General features: G+C 35.9%; 1 protein-coding gene across 1 annotated transcript in view; it reads left to right on the top strand.

Annotated features, from left to right (window-relative positions):
* Positions 1–22,380, top strand: part of ARHGAP10 (Rho GTPase activating protein 10) — a 153,419-nt gene that overhangs the window by 64,831 nt on the left and 66,208 nt on the right. Inside the window, exons 8-14 of the mRNA XM_061993254.1 lie at positions 3,673–3,802; positions 4,996–5,102; positions 6,682–6,776; positions 10,228–10,309; positions 11,396–11,438; positions 12,695–12,760; positions 19,287–19,361. Coding sequence (XP_061849238.1) covers positions 3,673–3,802; positions 4,996–5,102; positions 6,682–6,776; positions 10,228–10,309; positions 11,396–11,438; positions 12,695–12,760; positions 19,287–19,361 — 598 coding nt within the window. The remainder of the gene's footprint in view (positions 1–3,672; positions 3,803–4,995; positions 5,103–6,681; positions 6,777–10,227; positions 10,310–11,395; positions 11,439–12,694; positions 12,761–19,286; positions 19,362–22,380) is intronic.

Below are 22,380 nucleotides of genomic sequence, written 5' to 3' on the forward strand. Positions count from 1 at the left end.
TGCCCCTACTCCTCCTTCCTTTTTTTTTTTTTTAATAGAGGCATAACATAAGGATTTTCATGAAGGAGTTTAAAAATGAAATGTGTTAAAAGGCATGCAGCGCTGCAGAATTCAGAGGATAATAATGAAATGCAAAAATTCTCAGTGTTTTAGGTGTTTTTGAAATGGAGTATGTGGTGGTCATGTCTGAGGACCATTGTTTGATAGAGCTATATTATCCATAACTAAGAAAAGGAAAGAAAAACTTCTAGATTTATTAGCATTTTTTTTTGACATCTCTGCCAGGACTGTGACTTGATGTGTCTATTTGTCTTGAAGTAGCGCTTTCAGACATGAACATCCCTGTTGATTTAGGGTGCAGAACTGTGTAAGGAGATACGGTGTTAGCAGCGATGGCATATTTGACAAAAGGCTGTGTGACCTAATCTAGATGGTCCTGCTCTGGCACTGAGGTTGGGCTAGATAATCTTTCAAGATCCCTTCCAACCCTTAAAATTCTGTGATTCTCTCAAGGGCAGGCTAACTGGGGCTCACCACTAGTTAGTGTATCCTCACACCAAATTGCCCAGTGTGATCTGGTCAGAACCAGGAGAGCAACAAGTGAAGTGAGAGGCTGAAGCGATGGGACTGAGTGAGTCACTAATTGAATAATCTATTTGCTTCCTTGAGATTTGTTGAAGAATAAAACTCGCTAAGAGGAACTTGAAAGTGCTAGAGTCCTGTTGGTAGGGAACAAACCACCTATCTTACTCCAAACAAGGAATTAATGATGATGAGTCTGTTTTGTTGACCTCTGAGGGCACCTGGAATTAAGATACAGAAACTACTTCTCAGAGGTTGCAATCTGTTTTTAGAAATGGCTTAGCTAGCAGGCAATAGCAGAGACACGGAAAGGCAGAAGAGAGGATTATGGTTGCTGTAATACCTAGTGACATGATTCATGTGTCATGATATCAGTCATTTAATTTTCTTCCTGTATGTTGTTGAAGTCTCAAGTTTCTTTTGGTGCTGTTGTTTGGTTTGGGTAGGAGAAATCAGTAGTTATAACTTCCTAAGCAGACTTCCATAGCAGATGTCAGTGCTTTTGCAGGAAATTTCAGGACAGTCTTGTTTCTCCTGTGTGCTTAGCTTAACAGAATGAGGAGTGTCATGAAGCTGCAGTGTATTGAGGGGAGATGGTGCAAGATGAGGAAGAAATGGAACATGAGAGGGAAGCTATGAAACCATTTTTAAGAGCTGGATTTTAGATTACAGATGGAAAAGAGCCAGTGAAGTGGTCCAAAGAGGTGATGAGCAATAAAAAAGCAAGCTAATCTCAACAGCTGCATTTTCAATTGACTGAATGATATTATAATGTGCCCCAGAGAATCCAAAAGAGATTGAACATTACAGCTCAAATTTTATGAATAGATAGGATGAGTGACCTGTATTTCAAAAAGCTAGAGAGAGAGAGGAGGCGAGGCTAGACATCTATCTGAGGTAAGAGGAGAAGAGAAGGAAGCATATGAAAAGAACAGCTATCTGAGGTAAGAGAGGAAGAAAAGGAAGCATCTGAAAAGATCATGAGAGAACATGGTGTATTCTCCACACTGTTGAAGATGAACAAAATATCCCAAAGGAAAAATGAACTAGGACTTGGCTGTGGTACAGTTGAACTGCTGGCAGAATGCTGGATTGTTGTGTTAGAAATTGAAGGGCACAAGTTTCAGTACAGAGAGCCTAGCTGGAAATGGAGAGTGATTTGAGAGTTGCCAACATAGCTGTAGCAATTGACTTCCTTTTCATTCAGATCGTCTGTCTTTGCAAATTATGCTCCATAACTTGCCTTGTCCTCCATGACTCTCCAAAATAACAGAAAACCCTCACAAACCCCAACCTTGTAGCCCAAGCTTCAGTAGACTGATTCTTTCAACAGTCTTATTCTCTTGTCAAAATCATATGTCTCCAACTAGATTCCTCTCCACTCCCAGGACTTTTCTCTTGTTATCTCAATTCAGAGCCCAACCCCACATGAGGATCCTTGCAGCCTTGACCACCCTGTCCTGCCCTGCAAGCCAACTTGGCCTTCCCTGGGAAGAGAAGGCATAGCCATACTATGGCTGTGATTGACCTTTGGTTAAGCTCAGCTTTGTCACAGCACAGAGGAAGACAGAAATTTTCTTGAGGCTTTTGGAGCCCATGGTGCTCCATCCAACCTCAGAATGATCACTGTTCAGATGGGAAGATTTAGATATGAACAATCTGTCACTATCAATGTTTTGCCTTTGTCCTGAGTACAGAGTACATTTTTTAGTGCACCTCTTCTAGGAAATTTATGAAAAGGAGCTTAGAATATTGCTTAGAGCCTTGGATATGAGTTTATGTGCAGAGTCTAACTCCAAAATTTGCAAGCGGATGTGATCTGAAATTGACATAATGGATATGGGAAGGATTCAGAGCAATTGTTTTGCCTGGGGGCAAGAAGGTAGTTGTTCTTAGTCATCACCTAAAGAATATCTTCAGCTTTCTTCTATAAAATGTATGGGTAGCTGCTCTGATCAGCTTGACTGTGCTTGTGCCCATGAATAAACTCCTTCCAAGCTTAAATATGGAATTTACATCTACAGATGGCTGGTCAGGAGCATAGTGTTAACTGTTGATGTACAAGAATGGATACTTCTTTATATTCATGGTATTCCTATCAACTGTGTGCTTCTCCTAGGGAAAAAAAAATATGTGAGGCAGCATTTTCAGAAGCTTTTCCAGTTTCAGAAAAATAAAGGTGATCTTAAAAAACAAAGTTATACGTAAACATGCACATCAAAGTATGTGCGTTGCTTAAAATATGTGTACCAACTGGGGAAGATACCAGCCTGGAATTTAGATGCGTGTTTACAGCTTGTGCTTTTTGGGCAAGTGGGTATGCGGAGAAAAGTAGATATTAACCATGAATGCTTTGGTTTTCTTATTTGCTTACTGGCCAGTTGCCAGTGTTTTTCAGACCAAACTGAAGAGTTTGTTGAGTCAGGTGTGAGCTCCTCTGTTATTTTTTTATTTTTATTTGTGACTGGTGTGGTTACTTCCTGATTATTTTTATTAACATACTAATAAATATTTCTCTTGTAGCTGCTTGAAAACTTTGGAATATGTAACATTGAGCAGTAATAATCAACTGGACTTTTTTTTTTGTGTGTGTTGTTTTTTCTTTTTTCATGTTTCTGCTTGCATGGGATCAAAACAAATGACGTGTATCGTCTCAACCTTTCTGCCACTTTTTTCTCAATGACCACAGAAAATCCTTTCCTTTCTGGCAACTAGTAAGAATCTCATGAATTAAGCCACCATCTGTAGTAATATTTTACTAAGGAAACTTGAATATTCAAATCCCAAGTAATCTTGTGCTCAGAATGTCACTTCTTTCTGAACAGATCGGCGCTCTGTTTTAGAAATCTACTCTGCCAATCTTTGTATACTTTCCACAGTTACAGCAGCTAATATCTAAACTACACCTCAATTTTGACAAATATCAGAAAAATTGAAGAATAAACATATATGGAAATTGTGCACTGACCATCCTAAAATGTCTTGAATCATTCACTTTATTAATAAATAATTATTATAACTCCTGTCTGCCAGGAAGAGTAAGTCTTTCTGTCACATTCTCTACCAATGGATTTTTGCCATTTGTTTTAGACACGAAATCGTTTTGAAGGAACAAGGTCAGAGGTAGAGGATCTCATGAACAAAATCAGAAGAAATCCTCAGGAACATAAAAGAGCAAATCACTTCACGATGGAAGGTTATCTCTATGTACAGGAAAAAAGTAAGGTGTAGTTTTATATTCCTATAGTGCCTATACTGTGCATACAGCCATGTCTTCAAGATAACTTGAAAAGGCAAATAATTTACAGTTATTAAACAAGAGTCATCTGATTAAATGCTTAAAAGTTTCAAATGACAGTGTTACCATGGCTCATAAAAAGAGCATGGTGCTGAGAGTATGACAGTTCTTAAGTGATGGTGACTGAATTCAGGTAAGTTTTATTTGACCAAAGGATGTATTTAATGTTATTTTAAATCCCTTACTAATGACCTCCCTTAGAACTGTCAAACATTTGTTCTCCAACAACAACATGAGTTGTCAAATTAGCACCTGAAAATCAGACTAGTTTAGTATGATGAAAATGACTGTTGTTTCTTCGGCTCAGTGACATGCTTTCATTGCCTAATTATGATTGTAAGGTTGAATAAAGCAGATTGTTTACTAGGTAGCTAGTATTGAAAGTCTTGCTGTGAAGAGCCGTGTCACACAAATCATATTCTGTCAGTATTTTGAACAATTCCAATAGAATTTTTGAACAATTACAAATCTTTCTCACTCTAATAAAAAAACTGAATAAGATGCAGAGCTCTTTACTGCTCAAGGAATGACCACATTAATAGAAATAAGAAAATATGGAGGTCAGAGTCCACATTTTAACTGGTAATATTATAGTACAAATCTCAGTAATTCAGAATGCTTTAGGCTGGACTCTTAAGTAAGTGTATTCTATGGAGACTGATGAAATTAAGAGTGAGTTTTGGTGTCAGAAAATGTGATCAGACCTTAATGGTTAGATGAAGTAGAGCTTGGAACAGAGACGTGTTAATCTGTGTTACTTAGCTTCAAGTTATCAAGTGTAAAACTAGATTTTCATGTTCTGCTTAAATAAAATTTCCAGTGGATAGTGGTTTTATACAGAAAAACTATTTCATCTGTAGCAGCAAGACAAAGATACGTTAATAATTCTATTTGTCATTAAGCATAAATGTGAGATACTACATATATCAATGTGTACAATAGTAAGCACTCAACAGTTGTGTTACTTGGTATAATGTTCTTAATTCATACTTTTGTTTTAAGTACTGCATTATTGGGAATTACGTAAGACTCTTAAGCATCATTTTGAAAAGTGGAAGTAGAAAATACACAAACTGGAAAAAGTACATACCATTTAATATTTCTGTTTTATGTAGGGCCTGCTCCCTTTGGTTCTAGCTGGGTGAAGCATTATTGCACATATAGGAAAGAGACAAAGAAGTTCACCATGATCCCATTTGAACACAGATCAGGAGGAAAAGTTGTAAGTACATTTTTATATTCTACCCTTTTACTTGCACTGTATAAAGATTGGAGGATGTGTCAGATAAGTTGTGTCAAGTACTTTCCACCTCCTCACCCTTTTTTTTCTTGCTTCTTAATGAAATTCAATCTGACATTTAAGAACATTAACCTAAAGTATCACATGGTTTAATAGATTTGAATTCTGCAGACTTTTCAGTTGCTTCCTTTTAGAAGACTAGAGAATATGGTATAGATAACATGCAGTGTTTTAACATTTAAAACCTGGTTTATCCATGAGGGATTTAACCTGTTAAAGTGTAAGTCAGGAAAAGGTAATAGAAATTTATTTTTTGCATGCTGCAGTCAGGTTTTTCTTTCTGAGATGTAAGTACTAGAAGAGAGATTTTGAAAGAGGATTTTATCAGAAATGTAATTTATACTGGCAACTGAATGTAATTTCAGATGTCTTTGATAACATCTGAAATATTCAAGACCCAGGACCCTGTTGCTCTTTAAATTACTTTAATTCCCATTGAAATAGTTGTGAATTGAAAACACTCAGCCCCTTCAGAGATGATGCATTAAACAAACGCATTAATTTGGATTAAATACTTTTGTTGCAAGGAAAAAAGATCTGGAGGTGGAAAACAATACTTGAACCAGTATTCTTGTAAATGCAACACCCTACCCTATCTTCAAATTTGGTTAGAAAATCATGTTGTTGGAATTTTGTCAGGGTATTGTATCCCATTAGTTTGAGCAGAGAAGAGATGGCTTTCATCATTTCAAAAGCTGAAAATTAGTAGCATTTGACTTCCTTAATAATTTCAGTACTTCTGTGAATTTTGTATCCTGATTAATTGTAGTAAACGGTTTTAATTAATTTAGTATGTGTGTAAACTGTCAGCATTCTGAAATATTTCTGAAAACATTTTTCCTATATTAAAATATCTCCCATTTTGAAACCCACGGTACAATTCCTCCTTCAGTGGCAACCTCCTGTTTGTGGAGATGTTGAGTAATACAAGAAATAATTAAAATGTATAGTTAATCCTGATTAAATATAGTACAACTCATTCAGCAGTCACAGATGAGTTTATTTGATAGGTGAATATTTAAGGGTAAAATATGATCCTAGTGTTGGTTGGCCTTAAAGAAAGGACTGGTTCTGTAAGACCAATTACAGATGGTAAAGAACACTAGTTAATTGTAGTAGTAGCCTTTACTATGGAAATCACTGTGCCTGACATAAAATAGAAGTCTCTTACATTCATTCTGTGCTTAATTACATGTGCCAAATCTTTACGGCAAAATATTTTTGTTAGTTTAAATTACTGTGGTTCTGTGTCATACTGTAAAGTACCAGCTAAAATGGAGTCAATATTTTTGCATTTTTGTCCCATAAATGACCATGGTCATTTATGTGCTATTGTGCAGAGACCTGGACGACAACTGTGAGCAAATTCTTTTGCAAATGTTAGATTTCAGTATAGCTTCTGCCTTTACTTTAATGTAAAATTAGCTTACATGGTTTGTGTAGCTGGCTAACGTAAGCTTTCAGTTACTAGGTCAAGCATATAAAAACTTTCTTTTCACAGGGAGATGAGGAACTTTTTGTCCTTATGTACTGTACCAAAAGAAATACAGATACTATAGACCGGCGATTCTGTTTTGACTTAGAAGCTTCAGACAGGTAAGCTCGTGAAACACACTAGAAAGGACTTTAAGCAGTACTTGACATTACTGTAGTATTACTATTGTGTGTTCTTATTTTTTTTTCAATGCTTGTTCAGTCTCCCAGTGGGAAATAGTCACTGGAGGAGCAGGCGTGCACTGCCATGACTCACTAGATTTTACCTCAGTTGTGTGTGTAGCAGAACCAGAGATGATCTAAACTGAAATGTGGATGTTCTTTGAGCTCACATGGAAGAAAAGTGCATAAAAAAGCTAGAAAACTGTTAGGAATTACTGTTACCATAGTGAAGAAACCAGGCTTCAATTGAAGTACCTATAGTAATTGTGAAATGCTGCAGTCACAATAATAATTCATTCAGTCATGATCACATTGTATTGCAAGCCTGCTTTCCAAAATGATGTGTTGCTTAGGGTTCATGTTAGATTCTTAGCTTGAAAATAAGCTCATTAGGATTCTGAGGCTTTTTATGACTGGTGTAATCACCCAGTGCATCTTGAACTTTGTTGTGACAGCCTTTTTGAAATACCACCTTTTTGTTACGTTATTTCAAAAGAGAATAATTGCTTATTTATTTTGCTAAAGGGACCTTAAAATATAATAAATACTTATTTTCTTTAGTGTTAATTACAGAGGTGAAACAACCCAACTTAATAGGCAACCATAAATAAATAGTGCTGTGGTAATGCCATATTTTTTTTGATGAAGATTTCACCTTTGCAGAACAGGATCATATCTAGCATTAAATGCTTAGGTGACATTTGTCACAAGTCTACAGCATAGTTTGAACTTGCATTTGTGATTAGAGAAGGATGTGGCTTAACTATTCTAACACCGTGTCCCAACAGTGGGAAAGGGAATAAAAATTTAAACTCTTGACATCGGCTCCTCTTGGGTCAGTGTATTTGCCTGTATGAATAAAAGATTTCAAACTGACTCTGATAAAGTTGCTAAAAATGTACTGTGAGTAACATCAGTATACCCCACTCTGTGTGCTACCTCTGCTCAATCAGGTATCTGGATTTTGAAAAGAGATGGATGGAGAGCAGTGTTTCCGTGTTCCTGCAAAACATTTTTTTCCATTCTCTTCTCTGGTAAAAGTGGGAAACATCTAATCCATCTTTCTGACCAGATATAATAGGCACAACTGGTCCACTGCAACCTTGATATCAGACATTTTTCTTTTAATAATATTTGCGTGTAGCACTGAGATGTTCCCATGGAGATTAGTTCTGTGCTGCAGGCCATTAGCTTGTTTCCTTGGTATCAGTTCAGGACACACTTATCCCTCGGCTTGTCCAAGTTAAAAAATAACATACAGATTGACAGCTGGCCATAGGATTTTATTTGCTCCTGTGCTGTTGAAGGAAGCAAGATGGAAGGATGTTACAGTAGCAAATGTTCAGCAGTATGCGTGACTTAGGCAAAGTTTGGAGCTCCCTGGATATTTGTGGAATTTTCTTTTAAAGAAGAAGCTGAGATGATTCTTTTTCCTTTAAATTCTGATACTTATGACTGTAAGCTCTCAGGGAGCTAGGATCCTGGATGAATCTCTGGAAAGTGATGGTTTTTCTGTTTCTAGCACTCCATCATGTTTAGTTGAAGGTGACTAGTAATAAATGTAGAGGAATTTATATCTTAAGGAAACAGTAGGAAAAAGACTTTTTATTGATAAGGAGCATTATCCTTCTGAATTGCTATTTGAATTTTAATTTTACCAATATAGCACAAGGATGAGGGAAGTTGTCTCTTTTGACCTTAATTTGAGGACAGATAAATAATATTTCATGCAGCATATGCTGAGTTTGATGTATTGTCTCTAGGTGATACTCTTTGATACCTTGACAATTTTAATGAAAAGAAAGAAAGTTTGTCTTGCATCAAAATAACTCATTTGGTTTTGATCTTTAGTTTTATCTAGTGAAAGAAAGCAGACAAAAAACCAAATCAGCATGTGGGGTTGGTTTAGTTAATTTAACAAATTACATAGGGGTTTTTTCCCTACCAAGTGATTAAGTTTGCATGTTTGTGGTGGTTGCAGCTCTGCACTACTAGCAGGCCAGTTTACATCAAAAAAAGCTGGTATGGCTTGAGAAGCTGTTTTGCCTAATTTGCTTAATGTTATCACTAATAATAAAATTAGATTGTTTTAGTCATAAATGTTATTAGTTGAAGAAATTGAGGGAAAATTTTCCTCATTCCCTCTAAGAGCTCAATTCTATCACTGAGAATAGTAAGATATTCCATTTTTATGGCTCAATATTCTCCTTGCTTTGACTAATGAAATGAGAATGATGTAATGGTTCTGTGATTCTGTGACTTGCTCAATTACTGCTATTTTCAAAAGTTACAGTTGGGTGTCCTGAGTTTAGATTGGTTTGATAGAGGGAGTATGCATACATTCTCCTCACATCTTGTCTGAAAAAAAAGATTTTGAACAGGACATATTTGTAACTATATAGTTACCTATATACCTATATACATTTAAATGCAGTTGTGTGGTTTGGTAAAATTTATGGCAAAGTGAAATCAAACTGGAAATTTCTCTAGTTGTAAAAATAAGAACATGTTGTATATATACTGTTACAGTTTTAAGTAAAAGTGGGGTCTATGCTGCTGTTTTTAGATAACATTTTCCCCTACAGCTAATTTTGCTACTTCAAAGTAGATTTAAAACAAAAGAGATGTTATGAAATACTTTTCTATTTCTATCTATCTTTATATAATGAGATTTACCAATTTGCCAGAAGTATTGGCAGCTTGAATATAATGTGTTTTTTTTTTTTTTTAATTTTTAGAAAAACAATTACCCAAATAACCTATTCTGCTTTTAATTCTCCTGACTTTGTATGCTATGCTGAACCACGCAATTACTCTTTTTAGTTTTCTGTTAAATAAACACAGAAGTAGATTTGTCTTAATCTCTCTTCAGAAATCCTGACATTTCACTGTTGTCCATTGTTGCTTTTTAGGAAAGTTGTAGTAGTGGAGTTCTGTAACAACATACTATGTTAAGGCTGGGGTTTTTTTTTATATTTACTGGAAAGCTGTAATCATTGATGCTGCTCTAAAGCTGAAGACTTCATATCAAATAAGTTGACAAAAGCCATTCTTTACTTAACATGTTTATTATTGTTATTTATTTAACACATTTATTTAGAATTCAGAAAACTCAGTAACTTTTGCAAGTGTTGGAATCAACAAGCTATCAGCAATAAGTTCTTCAAATAAATAGTCTGAGGATTCATCTCTGTCTTCTCTATTTCCTACTATGTGTATCAATTCTATACTTTTTTATTTTCAAGATGAGTAGTGTTCAGTATTTAAGAAAAAAACTTCAGAAATTACTTTTAGGACAATGGACTTTTGCTTGTAGTTGGAAGTAGATTTTGAGAAGACCATTCTAGTTACTGGTGAATGCTGTTACTGTATGTGATTGGTACATTTGTAGGCCTGGAGTTCCTGTCACCATGCAGGCATTTTCTGAAGAAGATAGGAAGCAGTGGATGGAAGCCTTGGATGGAAAAGAAGCTGTAAGCATGTATTTTTTATATATATATTAATTTATAGTGTAATAGAGAAATTGCCTCCCCTTCTCCTTCATTATCCCATTTATGCTTTAATAAACTGGAATGATGTACTTTGCAAAATGATAGATTCAATGAAGAAAGAACAAAAGTGAAATAAAACTCAGGAGAGGTGAGTGTCTTGGTAAAGCTCAGAGTAGACAGCTGCTAATGTTGATTTCATTGTAATGACTGCATTGATTTTTTAGAAATCATATTTCTATTCTAGAAAGTGTCTAGTATAAGGGTGTCCACTTAGCCTATGCTGACATACTGCACTCCGGTTACAGGACTTGCATGAAGTAACTGTACATTTTTTTTGTGTTTCCTTATTTTTTATTTTCTTTTTTTAACCAGATCAAAAAAATCCTTGTCAAGGGGAATGAGGTTATACTTGCTTGATTTCTGGTTAACATCAGGAAATGGGTCTGAACTGCAGAATTTAAATGTGCTGGAGATTATTCTTACAATCGTAAATACTACATTGGTCTTAGGGGCCAAAAACAATGGAGTATTCTAGTCAATGACACAATCATGTGTCTGTCTCCAGTAGTTGGTTACTAGAGATTTTAGCAGTAGGTTTTATTGACATCCTTGTTGCAGAAATCTTGTTTCATCTGCAGAAGTGTTCATTACCATCACATGTTGTCTGAGCTGGCCTTCCCAATAAGCTTACATCTTCTGGGAATGCCAAGCTGGGACAGAACTCCCATGATTCATCGAAGCAGCGTGCAAGGATTTGAGTAAACTTGAACTATAGGAAATTAACCTGCAGAGAATGGAAATCACAGAGTGGCTACAACTGCCATTGTTCTGCTCCCCAAGGAGCTGTATTTGTTGTGACATTTTTAAAAATTTCAGTCCTTAAAAAAAGCAATCATCTACTTTCTGAGGGGGTAAGGACCTCTAGACCTACTGCTAGAGCTGTTGTAGTTAGAGATGATATCTTCTACCAGTAAACAATTGTCTTTGTATTAAGATTGAAGGTATCTTGTTTCTGGTTTCATAAAGTTCCTTAAAATAATTTCTGTGTTTTTACTCTTTTTGCTTTAGCTGTTCATCAATTTGAATAGAGCAAATGCAAAACGAGAGGGAAGTGAGTATTCAAATTACCGTTAAAGCTGATTTTTATCATTTTATAATTGAGACAGGCAAAGGTAAATTTCTTTCTGTGGATGCAATGTAATGAAATGTTTTAATCTCGAGTTCTGAATATTCTTTGTGGATTTTGTAATTAATGCATTTTCACAGTAATGCAATTTAGTACATACATAAGAACTGTAGAAATGGACATAAGCTAGAGAAAGAGTCTGGTGTATATTTCCCAGTTTTCTTCATGCTTGAAATGGACTCAAAAAAGGGTTAATTTGTATGTAAATACATCACATTTCTGAATCCAGACTATTATATATGTATACACGTCTGTTAGAATGCATAAGTATGGTTTTAAAAGCAATCACAGCTGAACATAAAGGTCAGCAAAAAACCTGCATGTATTTAAACTAGAAACTATAAAATGAAAGTAGACACGGCTTTCTTTCAATGATGTTAGCCTTCTACTGTTAGCAAAAGGTATGAGTGAAAACAGTTATCCTTGCATTATTAGTCAGTTTATGTTTGCCTCTTTTTCTTTTAAATGAAATTGTTAGTTAAAGCTGAATCCTGACATTATTAATAGAAATTTTTACACAAATTTTTATTTTCATGGTGTGAGACCAGATAACCAGGAGCAAGAAGGCAAGATGTTTGGGGGAAGGAGAGTTTTGCAATATAAACTTTTAAGTGAGGTTTTGATGTGAAGAAAAAGAATAAGATAGGAAGAACAAAGAAAGCTGGATCTCAGCTGTTGTCCTGTTAATGCATCTGCTTTTATGTAGTCAGATTGTTAACTGCTGTGAAATGATATACATGTGTCCACTATCTTTAGTGTGGGAATTTCTTTGGCTTAGGGTAGGACTCAGTAAAAGCCCTGCTGTTGATGATTATGTTTTTTCATCACAAGTAGTTCCTTGTCTCATTTGGTTAACTCTCTCAGATGTTGTCGATGTTGCAGTAAGTACTGTCAAATTCCATTTTGCATCTGCCAACACATGTATCTAATCAGAGATCTCAAATCTTCCGAGTTTACTGCTGGGGAATGATAAGCCTTTGCTTGGTCTGGGCAATGTTATGAAGGAGAAAAGAGAAATTTCTGTAGAAAAAAACCATGAAGTACTCCTGATCCAGAATAATTGAAGTTTTGCCTTGAAAGTACTAGCTTTGTGATTAAGTCTAGCCCTATTTTTCAGTGCAAAGCATAGTTGTAATGATGCTTTAAAACTTTTCAAACTTTCTTTTTTTTTTTTTTTGTAGGTGCACAATTGGATAAGATAGGTTTCACTGTCATCAAGAAGTGCATCAGTGCTATTGAAACACGAGGTAATGATCAACTCAACCTGTTTGTGGAGCAGCTGGTCTGCTCTTTGAAGAAGGCCCATGTGATCTAGTCTCTTGTAGATCTCTGGGAAAGACATGCTAGATGTTACATTGAACTAAGGCAAGATCTCCCTTCTGTTCAGTCCCAGCCTTTTTTATACATGACTTTCCTCACGAAATGTGGTTTCAGAAGTATTCAGAAGGGAGTAATAATAGTTTTGACAAAGGAAGCTAATGTTTGTGTACAACAGCTGAGGAAAAAGAACCGCTGTGTCTTGTAGGCAGTTCCTGTAAGTTTGCTTTGCTGCTGAAACAGCCTACACAGTTTTAATAATTCATTCATAGATTTGAATGTCTAGACGCTTAGGACAGAAGAACAGGAGTAGTGAAGTAGTGAAGTACTTCTGATGGAGTTAGTCTTACACCAACGATGCTGTTGTACTTACTGTTGCATATACTCATTGTACCTTCCAAACTGGAGTAGAAGAGAAAGGTCAGTATGCAGACAATATTCAAGAGGCAGTTTGGATTGTGATTGTGGAGAGGCTCTGTGTCACAGCCCCTATGTAACTTGGGCACTGGAAAATACCAGCTTTTGACATTAGTCATGTGAGGAGACAACAATCCTCAAATGGACATACTGAAACATGGAGTGACCAACCACTCTGAGGCTTACTTTGTTATATATGGGATTGTGTGGAGAACCTACTTGTTTAGCTGTGTTTTGTTTTTGGTTTTTTTTTAACAGATAATTAGTTACAGTGTATCTCTTAGTTTGTTGAAACAGATGTTGAAATTTCTTCATGTGATTATTGTTTTTCCACTAAATTGTTGACCTTCCTTCTTACTCTGGAAGAGCTACAATTTTTTAGGAATTGTATCTTCTTTTCTAGAGATTTAGCGTTGCACAGGGCAGAATATTTATATCTTTCTTTATATCATGGTCCACCTCAAATAAAATAGCTGAACAGAAGAATGGCTTGATCAATGTAAGGCCTTACTTAAAACCAGTGTCTTCCATGTATGCAGTTATTATACAATATCATAAATAAGATTGAACAACCTTTATGATATTGAGAATTTAGCATTTAAATGGCAAGAAGTAACTTTTTTGTATCAATCCTATCTGATGCATTAAAGATGTTATTGTTTATTCTTTATTATATATTTATAGAGCTATGTATATATTCTATATTCTTTATATTATAGAGCATATTCTATCTGGTATTATTTTTGTTCATTCTACTCTTTTTAATATTTTTCAAATAAGACTTGTCTGTCTCATCTCTTCAATAATTTCAGTTACTGGCATTTACAATCTGAATATTTCAGCTGGGAAATACTTAAAATAAAGCTGCCATCCTATAGAAAAGTTACCTTCACTGCAAAACCTGCTCTGATATAGAATGGATGTTCTCTTTGCACTGAGTAAGGCAGATTTTATGAAAAAAAAGTGGCATTTGGTCATATATTAAAGGCTGGCTTTGGGCTGAAGCTCAATGTCTGGTCTTATGAATACCTTATGAATCACACTTACTGTAAGCAGTGTGGAGTACACTATAGTTTGGTTTATTATCTATAAGTGTGTTCAAATAGTTTACTTCAAGTAATCTTTTTTCTTTTTCTTTCTTTCTTTGATATCCTGCAAGGAAAGTGAAACAAGAAAATGCATGAATGCTTTCTTCATGAAGTGACTATTTGGGAAAATGAGCTAAATTTGGGGGTTCTTTTCATAGCTGTGGGTGGAGAGGTTACTGAGCAGTAGTTTAAGTCCACATCTGATTTTTATACCTTGATTTAGGGACATGTAAGGAGGAGCAAGATGTATGTATAACCCCACCTAATATTGTAGTTCAATATAGATAAGATTACATGGATTAAAAGCATATGTCCCCATGGTGGGATCTGCCCTGAGGCATACCCGGAAGAGAATCAAAGCTACCAAAGTTAGCTGCTGTACCTTCTGCCTTGGGCGACCTTGCAACTTCACTATCCCTTATATACAGCCTTTTTAAGACCTGCAGTCAATAGAGTGCTTGGTGGTAATTACTGCTAATGAAAATTACTTAATTTATGTTGTTTCAGGAAGTACATAAAAAAACCCAACTGGCAATATTCAATAAATATTACTTTTTCCATGGTTTAAGATAGGTTTAGGTAGGGTTCTACTTTCCAGGAACTCAGCAATCCACCTAGCATCGAGTCTAACCACCAGCCTAACACTGCCAAGCCCATTACTAAACCATGTCCTTCAGCACCTCATCAATGCATTTCTTAAATAACTCCAGGGATGGAGACTCCACCACCTCCCTGGGCAGCCTGTGCCAGTGTGGTAACAACCCTGTCAGTGAAAAAGTTCTTCCTAATCTCCAGTAACAAGTGAAAGGACAAGAGGAAATGAACTCAAGTTGTGCCAGGGGAGGTTTGGATTGCATTTTAAAAAAAAGTAAATAAAAAAGCCTAACAAACAAATCCAGACTTCATCCATGAAACTAACTGAAGCATTCCTAAAGGATCAGTTTCTATTTTCTACAAAACTTTCTGCTGATGTCTACTGAGCTAAATAAACAGAGGACCAGGAGAGTTTGGCCAAAGTTGTATGATGAAGAAAATCCACCTTTCAGGCTACAAGTTTTATACCTATACTTGTTCTTAAAGCAATTTTTACTTGATTGTTTTACTTTAATGATAACACATCAAAGGCAAGTTATGTTCAGCAGAAGAAAACAGGACAGATGCCTCTTCAGACACTGTGCTTGTGTGCCATGTTTTTATCTCTTTTAATCATAATGAGTGTGAGGTTGGCGTGGGTGGAAAGAGAGGACAGTCTAGTGTGGGTGGAAACTGAGAATAGTCTTGTCATGTCATAGCAGAAAAAGTCTGGTATTCAGAGAGAGAAGAGCAAAACAGAGCTATTGAACATAAACTTGTCAATGGCTGGATAATTTTTCTTAGTTACGTTCCCTTTTATTTTATAAAGCCAAAAAGGAAATTTTTTGCTCTGAATGAATTGGAAGAATCAAAGGCAGTGTCTTGGTTAAAATGCATGTAAGCTTCTGATTCAGCATTGCTTTAAACACTGGCTGTGATTACCTGGTAGGACACTCTGAGGCATCAAATGTGCAGCCTTTCTCTCATATGCTGAGTATGATGCTGGTTGGATGTGCACCCGTGTTTTGTCTTGTGAGAGAATATACGGGGATTCTGTTTGGAGTATTTTATTTATAATTCTGTACTGACAATAATACCACAAGTTAAAAGTTTATAGAAACATCGAAGAGCTCTTTGCTCTGGTAGTAAAAACTCTGTGAATGTTTTTGTATGCAAGAAATTGGTTGACCTTCTGTGAGGATGTGGTAGGTAAGTGTTTGCCAGAGTGGTTGTCTTGATTTTGTCTTGATTTTGTCACTGGAGCTGCTAATCTGAGCTGCAGAGAGAGATGGCAGCATTGAGCTGTCTGCCCAGTCTGTCTGCTCATGAGAAAGAACGAAGATGATGAGGAGGAAGTAGGAAAACCTCTTGATGTAACAAAAAAAAACCTGGCATCACCTTCAATTTAAAGTCTCTTTTGTGTGACTGTTTCTGTACTATGGAGCTTGATACAAAAAGTTATAATTACAGTTGTATTAATCGTCTGTCAGCCACATGTGTGATGCCAGTCGCAAAGTAAACTTCCCTTATATACCTTGCTTGCAGTAGCATAAATTACTGTTTTATTACAATACCTTTTTTTTCTAACCATGTTTTGCAAATGATGTACCTGCGCCAAATTCTAGTATCAGACAGGCAAACATCTTGAAACAATGTAAACATGAAGGAAATTATTCTGTGGGGCTTTACTGCTCAAAGTTGCCAATAGTGACTGTTGAGCCGGCAGACACAGCATCTGAACCCTTCAACATTTTAGTTCAGTGGTAAGCTATTCCTTGCAATGAGTCATCTTGTCAATTGTGTTCTGTAAATGCCAGACGTTATCAGTCTTGGATATGCTGAAGATCTGAAATATGCAGAGAAATTTCAGAAATAGTACTGTTTCAAACCAGGTTTGTATATTTTAAATAAAATGTCATTTAAACGTCTGCTTAAAGGTGTCATTTAAAACTATGTTGAAATATTAATTCCTCTTTGCACTTCTTGGTGTCTGCTAGCAATTAGCTGTGCTTTTTTGAGGTTGATGAATGTGAAACTGATCAATTATCTGATAATTGCTATCACAGACTCATGATTATTGCTGGAGAATTCTCTTAGTTTCAATACTGCCATAATTTTGGAGACTTTTGCATATCACATCTGTTTTAATATTAAGCAGTAGCTTCTGTGGTTTGACCTTAACTATTTTTAAGCCCATAAATGTATGTTAGGGGTCAGTTTAGTTCCCCCTAGTTTTAATGTTAGAAATGTAGGAATGTAGGAAGTCAAAAAACTTCAGAAATAAGCAAAAGCTGAGCTGTGTTTAACTGGGACAGTATTTCTTCATCTTTTTAGCTTCTTGCAGATGATGCAGAAGGCTTGTTCTCTGGTACTAAAAGTAGGGGATGACATTGTATTTTAAAAAGTGTGATGGATTTTCTCAGAAAAAGCTTGGTGTTAGTTTTGTACCAGAATTTTCCCAGACACCTCTGAGAAATTTGAAGTAAAAGTAATTGCTGCTCTCAGGACAGATTTCTAATTCATCCTTATTTGAAGTGAATCAAGGCCTATGTTTGGGGTTTTTTGATCTCATCAATCTTTAAGTGGTGTATAGCATCCTATGATCTGGAAAACTTAATTTGCTTGGGTTGATAACTTCATATTTTGAAAATAATAGTGTTGTGGCCACATAGCTGTTTTATGCAGGTCTTTCTTTTGTGAACAGCAAACCTGCGAGCATACTCTAGAGCTGTGTTTTTTGGTGACCACAGGTGAAATAATAGAAATCTGTCTTGTTCTCTTAATTTGAGACAGCTCTGATCATGATATCTGGCTTAAGACTCAGCATTGTTACAGTGGTGCCTGCATCCTGGGGAAAGGGCCAGTTTGCCCAGGTGAAGCAACCAAGAGAAGCAGCAGCTGCTGCTATAGTCTGTCACTTCCGTGCTGGGACAGAGCATGGAGCAGTGCTAACGGAGTTCAGCAAGTACTCAAAGATATAGGATGGCTGAAGAGGTTGTAGGCTGTGTGAGAAAGAGGAAGGAGTGGGAGAAGAAGGAAAAGATACATGGCAAGTCTAGGCAGGAGGAAGAGGCAGGCAATGTGAAGTTCTCTCCACCATGTCATGAATTATTACTATGTATTATGATTGTAATGGGCAGTAATTCATTAAAAGATTAATGATTTTTACATATTTCATCTAGTATTTATTTGGGAAGAAACTTCTTCTCATATGACTGGTTTTAATTTTCCTTCTCTGGGTTGGAACTGTGTGGTATTGAAACTGGGAACTCTCCACAAGTCTTCCTTTATTGAAGGATATTTTTGAATAAGAATACCCTATAATCTGTTATTTGAAAAGATTTATTTGGGATAGAAACACAGGTATTTTGTGGCACTTCTACTCTTACAGATGACTATGAATACAGAGGTAAAATGTGCTGGTGTTTGTAGATGGCTGCTTATTTTGCGGCCTCTAAAACATCTATGTCAGCTGAAACAAAGCAACAGAGAGAAACATACCTTATTTTACCCTTTCCTTTCCCTTCCCCTTCTCTCTCTCCCATTTTCCTTCAATTTATATTCATAGTTTTGTGTCCCTGGGGATAAAACTGGGTGTGATGAAAGGAAACAAAAGCAGGGGAGGAATAGGAGTAGAGAAGGGAATGTGTGAGACAGGACTTGCAGGACACACAGTAATGACAGGAGAGGGGTACATTGTCCACATGAAATGAGAGTAGGGGACTGAAAATACTATGCCTCTTATGTCTACTCTGTTCATCCCAAGCAAAACCAGAAGCATTAATTTAACTAACCTCTAGTGGTGCCTCTGGACATAACCAGTATATGAACCACAGTGGGTTGGAATGAGGCCTTGTATCTTAAATGACAAGCATTTGTGAACTTGGAAAAGCATTGGTTTAGAGGTCTGGGAGTAGATTTAAGTTTTTCTATATCTAAACTCTTTTTTTTTTTCAGCTGCATATTTGGAAAAAAGCAAAATTACTTTTATTAAAGACATCTTAATTCAGCATTTTTTGTTTCAGTTCTTGTGTTATTAGAATGTGGATGCTGATATATACAAAATGTCTTTTGAAAAATCTGAAAAGTGATTTTTTTTCCCAAGAAAAAGTTTTACCCCATTTACTTCTTTTCTGAGTTTCTAGGGTGAAATTGAGGTACATAAAACCTTTATGAAAATGTAATGTGAACTTATCTTAAAAACATGGAAGAACAAAAGGATTTTTTTGGATACTTTATTTGTAATGTTATTCTTTTGATTCTGTTAATACTACATGGTCTGTCTGTCGTGGAGAATTTGTCGCCTGGGAAAAGTTTTAATGGTAAATTTGCCTGTGATTGATCTTCTACCTTTTTTTTTTCTCCTTTTGCATAATAGGTATAAATGACCAAGGATTGTACAGAGTTGTGGGGGTGAGTTCAAAGGTCCAGAGACTTCTGAGTTTGTTGATGGGTATGCCTCTATTTTACAATAATTTTTTCTATGTTTTATTTCATGTTGTGTTACTTTTTACTACTTGATTTTAAATGCGTCTGCCTGTAGTTGTTTTTTATATGGGCAAAATCTAGTTTGCTTTACTCTGTGCAAATAATCCTCATGTACTTGGTTCCAAGTTCCCTTGTTTTGGCAAGACCAAGATTGATTGGTAGGAATAAAGTAGAAGTGCTATGGAACACGTAGGAGCAAATAATGGGCTTTGTGCAAGGTTGATGTAAGTGGGTTTAAAGAGTCTGATCAGAAAATTCAAAATACCAGAATCAAGAAAGTTCGAAGCTTATTGCTTCGTTGTTTGAAGTTTCCATGTTTCTCTCGCATCTAATACGTACAGATGTACATGCCCATGTGTGTCTTTTGTTATTCACTATGCGAAGTAAGACTTTAGTTTAAGCATACTGGCAAAGTGCTCTTTGGTTTAAGAGGAGGAATATGATATATGTATTAATAATAACTGTGTGCAAGGATGGGAGATAGACGGAGAGGGATTTGTTTTTATAAACTTTATAGTATAGTTCTTATATGTGGATAGCATCTAAGATGTACCTGAAGTACATCTTTGGGGTAACATCATATAGGCTCCTATACCTAGGTAGCCATGTGTAGCTTTTAAGAGTGTTTGATTCATAAAATTATTCTCAGAAACCTTTTCCCTCCTTTTCCTTCTGGAAATTTTGATGCATCTTTAATGTCAGTGACTGTAGTTCTCTTGCCACTCTGCTGTCCCTAGGGAAAACAACAAAAAAGAAGTATTGGCACTTGGATGAAATCTCTTGTCTATTTGATATCTCTCACCAAAGTAGTAGCCATGACTGCAAGATGTGCTATGTTTCCCAGTTTTGTGTCCTGAGTGCTGACAGTACATGCAGTCAGACAAGACCACTGGGATTAGTTCATTTTTATAGAGCTTCCAAACCTGTCACTTGACAGCAAAGGTCTGATTCTCAGGGATTCATTGGTATGCAAAGAAGCTTGTTTGCAGTTTGCACCAGGCTCTTCTCCAGAACCATGCATGCTCCATCTGTGCTGATAACACAGTGTTCTTTGGCACTGCAAACAGGAGGAAGCTAGAAAGTGAATTCATTTCATTACCCCAGACATTATGTGAATGACAAAGCGCTTTTATATTATATGCTGCTGTCAGTTCAGTGCCACCTGTAAGACTTTTTCTTTTCCTTCCTTTATTTTTTCAAACAGACTGTCTCTTCAGAAATGATAAGACATCAGGCTTGAGGACCTGCATGTCATATCAATCTGTCATAATGACCTTGCTAAATATTAATTTGTGATATCTTGCTTTAATCAATATTAACAGCACCCTGAAGTTCTTCATTAGTGCACAGAAACTTGCCTGTATCTTCAAAGTATTATAGAAAAAGACTCTTTTTGGAAATACAAACTGGGATGAATAAAAATGACTGATCTGCAACAGATTCTCATGGATGTTTATAGATGTTAGACTCAATAAGCAATAGTCATCTTTAGCCATAGACTATAAGAAGAATGATGTGTTATCACTCAGGGAGTCTTGATTAAATGTATTTGATGTCATAGATGTTTTTCAGTTTTGTACTTATTGGCTTAGTTTGAGCGTGCAGGTCTGGCAGGCAAATTTTCCTCTTTGCCATTAGTGGTATCCAAGTTAAATAGACTCAGGTTGCCAGTGGTTCAGTAGCAGCTGGAACAGTTTACTGGGGATTCCAGCATCTGCTTTTAGTTATTTTTTTAAAATTGGAAACATTTTTTGTCATTCCCAAGATTCATATATTGATTTCAAGTAGAAAGAATACAGCGCTATCAAGACAAGACAAAATGCTGAACAGAAAAAAGTTAGGGTGCAAGCAGGTGCTCTTTTTCTGATGATTTGTTGAAAGCAATCCTGTCTGTGCTCTTTATCTGTCTGTCCTCAGAGAAGAGTAAAGGGGGTTTCTTTTTGATATAAAGTGGTACAGAGAATTTAAAATGACTGATTAATCTTTAATCCTTTGTCTCTGAATATACTCTTAGATATCCTTTTACATGAAAGATCTTTTCAGAATCATAAAAACCTCATATTAACTCTCTGTATTTTAAAATGTTTGATAAGATTTCAAAGTATTTTCAGATATCTGTCATTGACCACGAGGTTCACAGTCTGAAAGACCCAAAGTGGAAAAAAAGTCTTCCAAATGATAACCAGAGACATAACAGCATGTCATTTTGTCTCTTTTTCAGAATATTTTCTATAAAATTTTGGAAAGTACATTGAGAATCAAGAGCATACAAGAAGAGCACTATATACTTTTCTAATATGTCTTTAATGTAAAATTCTAGTGAAACTAAATCTTCTGTAAAATGAGGCTCAGCGATTAAATATAAAATTATGCTTTAAAAAAAAAGTTAATTTTGATATTAATTTAATTCTCGAAGTTACTTATATCTAGCATAGTGTTACAGTGATCTCTTTTGCAGCAATAATCTTGTCTGTATTTGAGACATTTGGTAAGGAACATTACATTTCAAGGGGAAATGTTAAGTGAATATGATGTCTCATTGTAAACAGGGATAGAGAATTATAATTTGCAATGTTATGAGAATCTGCTATAAGGAATTTGAAGTGCATTGTCTACTGTCCTCAGGCTCTGTTCTTGAAATGCATGAAGGACCAGTTCCTCTTTTCTATGGTCTATGTTATCTCATGTGGGCCATTTCATTCAAGCTGCCTGTGTAGATTTCATCCAAACTACTACTAGATAGGTCATAGATCGATTTTCATATAGATCCTTGCTCACGGTGAAGTGACTGCTAAGGATTTGGAGTTTCTATTGATAAGTTCAGTTTTGATTTTTAAAACTGCCTGGTGTGGAAAATGCCAGACATTACATGTTGTAGAAGAAAGCTTTCATGTACCTCTGCCTTTTCAAAACCAGCAGGTTTAAAAACTAATACACTAAATTCCTTATTATTTTATATACAGTAAATGACATTATGCATACAC

The sequence above is a fragment of the Colius striatus genome, chromosome 3 (genome assembly GCF_028858725.1).
Source record: "Colius striatus isolate bColStr4 chromosome 3, bColStr4.1.hap1, whole genome shotgun sequence".
Taxonomy (NCBI): Eukaryota; Metazoa; Chordata; class Aves; order Coliiformes; family Coliidae; genus Colius; species Colius striatus.